Here is a 9,782-nt window from a genome sequence, read left to right as displayed (position 1 = left end):
TACACTGCTGTTATCGCAGCAGCCTGAGCAACATTTGACTGTCCAACTTTTCTCAGCAACTGCTTATCTGGATTCTCAGAATTGCTAAGACCACCAACTGAAATACCCAATGGATAATAGGAGCTGTAAAGAAGGTGCAGATGCTCAGTTCCTCAGAGAAAAAAGCCATCCACCACCACACAAAAGAAACTGAACAGGATCACCCCAGAAGAAGTGGTTATCTTACTCCTTGGCCAGAAGTCACTCTTGCAGGCCATCTGGTAGTAGTACTAAGTAATAAAAAACTATTTAACAGTTTTAGATCATTTTACCTTAGCTGCAAGGATATGATCAGTGGGTGAAACCCAGCTCCTGAATAGATTTTGGAACGCTGGTAAACTCAGGGTACAATGCACTGCCCCACATCACAGCAGCATGGTTAGATACTGCAGGATGGAATCCCACTAGGGGCTCTTTCCATCAGTCTCATGATAGCCTGTTTCTACTTACATGTCTGCAACACCGTGCTAAAACAGCTCCTGTTTTTGTTACCTAAGGACATAATTCAAGTGTAGCTGTGCTTTGTCCACACCAGAGAGCAGTACCTTCCCTTTGCTTGAGGCAGAGAAACTTATTTTGGGGAAACGGGAGCATTTGTGCCACGAAACAGCACCCACACTGATACACAACCACTCTTAACACCCACGCAAAAGACCAAAGTCGTATCTATGTACTTTGCCAAGTTGTATCCATGGTAAGATTTGCATGGCTGCAGTTTGATGGAATAACCATCACACACCTAGACAAAATTATCTTAGCTGATTGGCAGCTTGGATTTATTTTTAATTATTTAAATCTTGCTAAAACCTTTCTTTTAAAATAAGACAGAGTTAATAGAAGTATTTTTCAGGATTTTACTGCAAACCTATGGGTCTGGTCACAAAAAAAAATATGATACATATAACCATGTTAATTATATTACATTACAATGATGGTATACATTACAAGTAAGTCTGTAAGTTTAAATATACATCTAGAGTTACAACTGAATGTACAGATCTTTTTTACAATACATACAATCTGGAATGAAAATCCCTCAAACCCCAAGACCATAAATAATGCCCATTTTACAGATGATATCTTTTAAACTATTGAAAAAAAAAAAAACCAAAAAAAAACAAAAACAAAAACCAACAGCTTTGACCGACTGCAGCTGGGGCATTTTGGTCCATAAAAACCCTTTCTAAAAATAGAAATCTTTTTTCATAGCAGCAATGCTTTCTGCAAGCATTTGGATACAAGTAATTGTGAGCCCATTTCAATAATTTTAGTTGACAGTATAGATTTACAAAAGAAATTTCAAAATTACACTTAATTTATCTTCCAAATATGGAAGAAACAAACAATGCCCCACATTGTGGTATCCTGCAAGTGTCACACTGATGCTTTAAACTAAGTCCATCGGTAGTACGCAGACCACACGCATACCATTTGTTCACATAGTAAACCCACATAAATGAACTGAGAAACACACTCTGCAACAGGGAAAGCTTTGGAGCTCACAAGATCTCATCAGAAAAAAAGGCACATTTCATAAAATCCTTATCACGTTCAGATAGATCTTCAGGCAAGGCTTTTCGAGCACGACTACAAAACAGCTTGTTCTTACTCCTACGATCTGCCGTAGTAGTCAATGGCAGCAGTCACTCTGTTTTTTCTTTCCCAAGGAGACAGCACCACTTTGGGGGAAGAACAAATGGAAATGAAAAGCCTGTAAAGCTCATTTAGAGAGTGATGTGCTCTTCAAAAAAGCTTCCAGCAAACAGTGTAGTTGAAATTAAGGCTGCAAAGCTGCCATGGTGGAAATGTGCAAATTCTCTTTCAAGGTGACTGGTCAACTGGCAGTTCCACCAGAAGGCCAAACAAAAAATAAAAATAATAGTTGTTGTTATTATTATTAAAAAAGAATAAAAGAAAAATGTTCACAAGAAAGAGTCCACAGGTGGGGCATATGAGAAGCCCAAAAAAGCCTCAGCGGCTTCTTTGACGCTGGCGGTGATGAGGATGCTGTCTGGGGACTGGCCAATGGAGTTAGGGACTGGTTCATCTGTAAACTCCGGATCAAAGTGTCGCAGGTCACTGGGGCCGCTCTGTGGAAAGGGCAGAACAGGAATTTAGACCCAAATATTTTCTGAGTGTGTAATTCAATTCAATATGGAGACAAGCACCCTTGTATGGAGACTCACAGTGTTATCACCTCAGGCCCACTGTTTAGCAGCCTTTGAGAGTTTTAGTTTGACCTTTTTTGTATCCTGTTGCACATTGTCTCACTAGAAACAAGATGATTCGATTTAGTATGGCTGCACTCAAACTAAGCTCATGCAACAGAAGCTAAATGCAAGCATGCCACTCTGCCACACAGCAGGTTGCAGGGGAGGACTTTGATCTCCTAGTTATTGAATGAAGTTTATAAAATGCTCAGGAAATGATGGAGAACAACCTCCACGACCTGATCCTTCACTTTACATGTTAGTATATCTGACAAGCCAATTGCAATTCTGCCCTAGGGAAGCAACTTGCTCTCTATACCTTAACTTCCCCTTTAGTAAAATGGGAAGGCTGAGGATTATTTTAAATTTGCCATGCAAATGAAGTGTGTGAGACAAAGAAGAAACCAGCTAAATTTAGATGGATCATCAGCAAAAAATCATTTACCACCTATTTTTAATTTTGTTTGGGCAGACACAGGGGAAGGAAAGTTGCATTCCCCAAACACAGGCATCCAGCCACTTGCCCCTGGCTCCTGGGCACCCCACAAAGACATAGGGGTAAAAAGACACTCTCCATGCACTCTATAATTAGAAGCTATACGTACCACATTTGGGTTAAAAGGGGGTGTAATCTTCTTATTAATGAGATCATCCCAGTTAATTGGAGAGAAGAAGATGTGATTCTTAATCTCCATCTGTTAAGAGAGAGAAAAATAGATTAATTCAGACCCAAGCTAATGTGAACAGTATGGCCCAGTCATCCTCCCGCACTGCATGCAGGCACCAGCCAGTTTGCACTTACAAAGTCCTCCTTGGCACCAAGTCTCTTTGTCCTGTCCTTCTGCAAGAGGCCTTCCAGGAGATGTCTAGCTGAGTTGGTAATATTTGGCTTCAGCTGCAAGGGTTTGTTCAAGATATTGTCGTACATTTCTGCGGTGTTCCTGCTGTAGAAGGGTGGCTGTGGGAAGCAGAAAAGGACGAGTTAATGAGGCTGACAGGCAGGCATGGGGTTTCTTGTGAGGAAAAGTCGAGTAAGCTAGTTTGATCTGTCATGAAGGATTTGTTGCTTACCAAGCCATAAAGCATCTCGTACAGAACTGCTCCAAGGCACCACCAGTCCACAGTCCGGTCATAGGGCTGCTTATGGAGAACTTCAGGAGCAAGATACTGTGTAAGAAAAGAGAAAGAGCCATGTGAGCCATACAGATCTTTACAATCAAGAAAGCTTCCCCATTCACGAATGAAAGCAGCTAACTGAATCCCAGCAATATCTAAGCTAAAGGAAAGCCACAATATTTTTACAAAGAGGAAAAAGGCTTGAGAGCTGCTCTCTCCTGCTCAGCAAGCTCCTACATGTCCTCACTGGCAGCCCTGTATTAGAAGGCCCATAAAGCCCGCTGCTCATGTAACCAGCCTTACACACACGGGAGAAGTCAGTTTTCACTGATGAGAACACCTCTTGCTGTTGCTCTGAGAGTGGGGGCCTGAGGGCTGGCCGTACCTCTGGTGTGCCGCAGAAGGTGGAGGTCGTGCCATTGTGCTCTATGTTTTCTTTGCAGAGTCCAAAGTCAGTCAAGACAATGTGCCCCTGTGAATCAAGCAGGATGTTCTCTGGCTTCAAGTCTCTGTAGGAAAAGATAAAAGAAGATAAATGTTAGAGGAGGTGCAGTGACAATATTTTAGTTGCAGCTGTTTACAGAAGTTCACTAAGCCACCAGAAAATATTAAAAGCAATTCCAAGCTCCTACTGAGCTAAACTTTTCAAAGCTTATTTAACAAAGTACATGGGTTTTTTTTCTCCTTAACAAACTGAACAAAGCTGCTCACCGATAAACGATGTTCAGGGAGTGCAGATAGCCCAGTGCACTGGCAATTTCAGCAGCATAAAATCGGGCTCTCGGCTCCAGGAAGCAACGCTCCCTCTGGAGATGGTAGAACAACTACAGGAGACAGAGAGAACAAAGTTGTGTAAACGGCGCCAAAGCTTCTTAACAATGCACTTAATTAGACTCAACATATATAGCAAGGGAGAACAATAGCAGGAAACGGCCTAACGATCCTTTGGTAGTTTAAAACTTGGCAGGCAGAAACATTCAATCTTAGTAACTTCTCCCCCATGACTTTTCCCTTTGCAACTCTTTTTGTATTTAAAAGGAAGGGTGAAAATGTCTACCCTACCACCATGCACATGATAGGAAATACTATTTAATTTTCTTACTGCTTACCTCTCCACCATTGATGTAGTCCAGGACAAAATACAATTTGTCTGCAGTTTGGAAGGAAAAGTGAAGCCCGACCAGGAAGGGGTGTTTCACATTTTTCAGCAAGACATTGCGTTCTGACATAATGTGCTTCTCCTGAAAACGTCAGAAATCATTAGTATTTAGTACACTTGGTTAGTAGTAGCAACAAAAATGTTTTTTTGATGGACATTGCAATGGCATTATGAAGAGCAGCTTACCTCCTTCTTCTTCAGGATTGCTTTTTTCTGCAGGACTTTAACAGCATAGAACTGCTCTTCTGCCTTATGCCGTGCAAGGAGGACCTGAAAGCACAAAAAAAATCCAGAACTGAGCAACGCTGAAATACAGAACAACTTGTAATCACAACCAGCAACAAGCCTTTACGTTAGCTGCTAAGCACTGCCACATCCCGCTGGTTCAATATGCAAGGCCTTTGCTGGACATGCCTGACACCGTTAGCATTCTGGCAGACTAATCTAGCCCTAAGAAATTACATCTAGTTTCTTTCTCTTCCAAAAGCAAAGAATATCTGTTCTTCACAGAACTAGTGAACTGAATTCTCTAGCTCTTTTGTGACTCATTCAAATACATGCCCCTGCTCCTGCTCTCCCTTCCTGCACTGGATGGCAGAATGTGCCCAGGTTTGGTTTAAGTGACCACCATTCAGCAAAGGCAGTACTAAACCCACTCTCCAGTATTTCATAGAAGAGCTCAAGAGTAAATCAATGGGAAAAAAAAAGTTAAGCTTACCTTCCCAAAACTGCCTTTTCCAATCACTTTTAAGAAATGAAAGTCCGATGGTTTGGCATGTGGGTTGGATGATGGGCCGAGATTGATCTGCTGTGAAGGACTGGGCTAGAAAAAATAAACAGAAACCACAATTATTAAAACAGTTCAGCAGTGAGAGTGCCAACAATTTTTTTTTTAAAAATATAAATGAAGTGGCATTGAAAATAAAGATTAACACTCTTATTGCCACTAAAACTTAATCTCTAACAGATATCTCAAACTGCCTAAGAAGAGTCTAACAACAATAGCTTACTTAGACGCACTTGTTGAAATCTTAAGACACAATCCGTAATGAAATAACACTTTTTAAACATTTCTTCTTCATGCTTGAAACAGCAGAAGTTTCAGCCTAACCCTATTACTCTTCCTTGTTTACATTAGTGTGCTATGAGATGCACTAATGCAACACTCATGATGCTAAATTCGCTATACTTCTATTAGTGGCTCAATTGATGTTCTAAAAACGTCACAGAGTAAAATCCACTTACCGGAGGAGAAGGATTAGCATTCATAAGTTCAGGCTCTTGAGGCTGAGAGATTTTCAAGATAGACTGAACTTCTGGGCTGCAAGGATAAGAGCACACATGATTAGGAGTTACCAGGAGCAGCAGGCAGATCTTTCCACCAGAGGGCAAGCACGTATCGTGGAACAGGAGTTCTGGTTGAGCCTACTACATGAGGCAACCAAAACAATCTATTCAATTTATGGAAGTAAAAATTTTCTAGAAGCAGTAAGTTCCATCATATAAAGAAATTTATTTATACTCTAAGTAAGGCACATAACAGGGACTAGTCACTAGAAATCGCCAACTTATTTGTCCCAAACTCAGCTCACAGAGATTGTTGCTAAGTGAGTAATACCTCAACAAGACAAATAAACTCTTCCGTAACACTAATGCCGGAGGAATTACATTAAACAAATGTTAATTTTAAACTACATCCCGCAATATCTAGTGATATATCTGACTCAAATCGCCCCAAAATTTCTGATACTTACTGCTTGCATGCATAGGAGTTGGTGGCTATCTTCTGAATGAAGTCGTTAAGTCCCATTCTTCTCTGCTTCATGAAAGCTATAAAGTAAGAGGAAAGGAGAAACAAAATCGTTAAGCCACCCTGACAGAAAAACCACAGCCCCTTGAGCATCTTCGAAGAAGTCCCCACGCCGCTCACCGATGAGGATGGCCACCATCCCCCTCATCTTCGAGTAAGTCAAGGTAGGACCAGACGCCTCAGCTGCTTTCACGGTCATTTTGAAGCGAGAGGGGGATTAACAGCAGCAATCCCACAACACCACCAGCTCCCAGCACCGCACTGACTCGGCGCAGCACCGACGGCGTTTAAGTGGCGGCGGTGATGGGCGGGACCGGGGCGGAGCGGCGACGATCGCGCCCCCTCGCCGTCCTTTGCGGGCGGCCAGTTCCGCCTCGGGGGATGTCGAGGGTGGGAGGGGAAGGCAATCGTCGGCTGCCGTTACCACCTCCCCACCTTGGGCGCAACCCTCAGAGCCCCCCCCCCCCCCCCCCCCAGTACCCCCGCAGCACCTTGCCTCAGGATGCCGCGCATCCACAGTCAAACGCATCAAATTCCTTTTTTTTTCCTTGACAGCAAACTCCCTAACCCCGGCCCTCTCTCTCCTCCTTCCCCCCCCTTTTTTTTTTAACCGGCCCTACTTATTTTACGGTTATACAGAGTTGAAATCTGGCTCTGTCTTTAGGACGACCAACACTTCCGAAAGTGTGGGGGTGTCCCCCCACCACCCCGCAGTCTGCGTCCGCTCTGGGTCCCGCCGCACTGGGTGAGCGGCGATAAGGGACGCTGACGTTTCCCTGAAGGAGCCGCAGTGACTCAGAAGAACAAAATTTCCTGCCCGGTTTTCAATAAAATAAACAAATGTCCCTTCTATGCACTGCCCTGATCCTGGCTGGGACATAACTAAAAGGAAAAGAAAAAATAATAGAAGTATTTTTAATGCCAAAAAGGGAAACAACAGGGGGAAAAAAAATAATCCGTTCCCTGAACTTGGAGGAGAGAGCAGAAATCTGCTTCTAGAAAAGGTGGGGAGATGACCGAGGGATGGACAAGTGCAGTAACGGAGGTGAAAAGAAACAAAAAAAAAAAAAAAAAAGGAAACAGCCTCGCTCTGCAGATTTTGTTTTTACTGTACACGGTCATTTGGGAACACCGTGTACCCAGGATTTAATGGCTCAATCGCTTCCATGCGGGCACGCCGGGGGCACAGGAGCGCTGGGGCATGCACGAAGCCCAAGGTGAAAGGATGCAGCAAGCCCTCCTCCCGGGGGGCGCGGGAAGGCGCGGCGAGGGGTACCACGGCCTCTCGCCAGGCTCCCCCGCCGGGGCGCATCCCGCTCGCAGCCCTGGCAGGGGTCAGGCGCGTCCGGGGGTGCCGAGCTCCTGCGCCCTACAGGCGGCTGGAATTTTCCACCCGACGGGGTGTTATTCATGCGCGTGTTTCGCCTCGCTGTGCGAACGAACGGCTGGGCTGCGGCCAGCGGCTCCAGCTGCAACCTGCCCCCCGTCCTCCCCCCGCCCGGAGACCGTCTTTTTACTCTTTTATTTTTTTTTTCGCTGTACCCGCTGCTGCTGCTTCCCCCCACAACCACTGCCGGCCGCTGGGCGGCATCCCTTGGCAGCTGCCTGTGCCCGGCGCCTCGGGGAAGGGGGGATGGCAAGCGCCGCAGCACAGCAACCGTCAAAGGCAGCTGCTCACCTTGAACAACAGCAAGAGGGATGACGCGGAGAAGAGAGAGACCCCTGCGAGTTGGGCGCGGGTCTTTAAAAAGCGCTGCAAAGGCGTTATAGGAAAAAAAAAAAAAAAAAAAAAAAAAACGCAAAGAGGGAGGATTGCCAGCTCCGCTCCGAGCCTCCGGTGTCGTTCCCGGAGCAAGGGGCCCTTGCCCGGCCCCGCCGTCCCGTTGCGGGGAAGTGGAAGGGAGCCGGCGCCAGGGAAGGAAGCGGCGACGGGAGAAGCAAGGAAATGCGGACTGCAGCTGGCAGGGCTCTAGGTTCTCCCACTTGTGGCTTTCCTCACCCTGTTGCACACAGAAATTGCCACTCTCAGTGTAAGTGGAGAAAAAAAAATAATAAAAAAAATTCCCACAATAACGTATGGGATTCAAAGCTATCCTCAAAAAACAAAAAACAAAACAAACAACAAAAAAAACCCAAACAAAAAACACCAAAAAACCAAACCCCAAAAAATCACAAACAAACCAAAAAAAAACCCCAAACAACAAAAAAACCCCCAAAACCCGCTTGATAGATTGAAAGAGAAGCGGACAAGTTTTCTCTGCCCCTTCGTACTGTGTTTCAGAGTACTGGTGTTAAAAACCACTCGAGATGCACAATTTGGAGGGTCACCAAAATCTCCGTCCCCTGCCCGCTGCCCCCTAACATCTCCAGGCTAACGACGATGCCCCCCGGCACGTTCCTGCCAGCTGTGCACAGAGGCAAGCGGCTCCCAGCCCCGGGCAATCTTCGGCACCCGCAGCTCTGCACAGCTTGCCAGAGGCTGACACCCACTGCCGTCCCCCCACGTCGCGGCCCCCCGCGCCGCCCGCAAGCGCCCCCGCTCCAGCCGGCTACACCAGCGCCCTCGCCCCGCTCTGCGTCGGTCTTTTTGCAAGGGCTCCGCTGCTCTCGCCAAGTCACCTGGCCTCTGTTCGTGCCAAGCGCTGCCGCGGCCGTCCCCCGCACGCACCCGCCTGTATCCCCCGGTGCATCGCTGCGCGGGGACCCCGCTGTTGGGAGGGTTCTTGCTTTTTTTTTCCCGTGGAGAGTAGTTGTCAGGCCAGAACGGAGCGGTGAACCCACCTTTCAGCGACGACTTCTCCTCTTTGCCCCTCATCTTGCTGCCTGCCGGGACCCCGGGCGCGGCGCGGCGGCGCGGAGGCTGTGGCTGGGCTCCCGCTCCCGGCCGCTGCTGCAATCCCGAATAACTCCCCTTCCTGGCCGGGCGGCCCGCAGGCAGGAGGGAGGCGGCGAGAGCGGCGAGGCCGGCCGGCGCTCCGGCTGACCCCTTTATGGACGCAATATCGAGGGCGGCTGACATGCGGGAGCGTTATAAAGTTCAGCACGGGCCGCCCCGCACACTCTGCCCCGTTGCAACATCACCCTCAAAATTACTGTAATCAGCGCGCACACAAACACACGCACGGGCGGAGCGGGGCGGGGGGGCCGCTCCGGCCCTCCCTGACCTGCCGGCCCCGGCCGGCCCTGCCCCACGGAAGCTTGCGCTGCCCACGCTCCCCCGGCCGGGGCGCGGTGCGAGCGGCCGCGCACCCACGGCGCGGGTCCGGCGCCCCCTCCCCTCCCCTTCGGCACGGGCCGACGCGGGGCGGGGGCTGCCGCTGCTGCCCGCGGGGAGCTCGGGGCTGCGGCTACCGGCCGGGCTTCCCCGCCGGCCGGATAGCGCCGGGGCGGGACCGGCGCCCCGCTCCGACCTGGCACCCTGAGCCTTCCGCCGGCAGCGCCCCGGCGG

General features: G+C 48.0%; 1 protein-coding gene across 2 annotated transcripts; it reads right to left on the bottom strand.

Annotated features, from left to right (window-relative positions):
* Positions 1-788: 788 nt before the first annotated feature.
* Positions 789-9,528, bottom strand: LOC136286963 (serine/threonine-protein kinase Sgk1). 2 transcript variants are annotated; one of them, XM_066179140.1, is made up of 12 exons: positions 9,116-9,528; positions 6,279-6,354; positions 5,770-5,845; positions 5,243-5,347; positions 4,711-4,794; positions 4,475-4,606; positions 4,077-4,189; positions 3,751-3,874; positions 3,321-3,416; positions 3,052-3,207; positions 2,855-2,944; positions 789-2,129 (listed from the first exon to the last, which is right to left on the bottom strand). In XM_066179140.1, the coding sequence occupies exons 1-12, from the start codon at positions 9,351-9,353 to the stop codon at positions 1,962-1,964; spliced, it is 1,458 nt and encodes a 485-aa protein (XP_066035237.1). In that variant the 5' UTR covers positions 9,354-9,528; the 3' UTR covers positions 789-1,961. The 2 variants fall into 2 exon arrangements, with proteins under 2 accessions (XP_066035237.1, XP_066035238.1); XM_066179141.1 differs by lacking the exon at positions 9,116-9,528 and adding an exon at positions 6,455-6,622.
* Between the last annotated feature and the right edge of the window lie 254 nt (positions 9,529-9,782).

Source organism: Chamaea fasciata, unplaced genomic scaffold, assembly GCF_029207755.1.
Source record: "Chamaea fasciata isolate MVZ Bird 193981 ecotype frontalis unplaced genomic scaffold, bChaFas1.0.hap1 SCAF_3, whole genome shotgun sequence".
NCBI lineage: Eukaryota > Metazoa > Chordata > Aves > Passeriformes > Sylviidae > Chamaea > Chamaea fasciata.
Note: the sequence above shows the minus strand (reverse complement) of the source record. Positions and strands in the feature narration are given on the sequence as shown.

Excerpts from the sequence above, each read along its gene's own strand:
- LOC136286963 (XM_066179140.1), bottom strand. The coding sequence starts at position 9,353 with ATGTCAGCCGCCCTCGATATTGCGTCCATAAAGGGGTCAGCCGGAGCG. Across the intron at positions 6,355-9,115 it reads GGAGAAGTCGTCGCTGAAAG|CTTTCATGAAGCAGAGAAGA; the intron begins GTGGGTTCACCG and ends CTTACTTTATAG. Across the intron at positions 4,607-4,710 it reads CAATCCTGAAGAAGAAGGAG|GAGAAGCACATTATGTCAGA; the intron begins GTAAGCTGCTCT and ends TGACGTTTTCAG.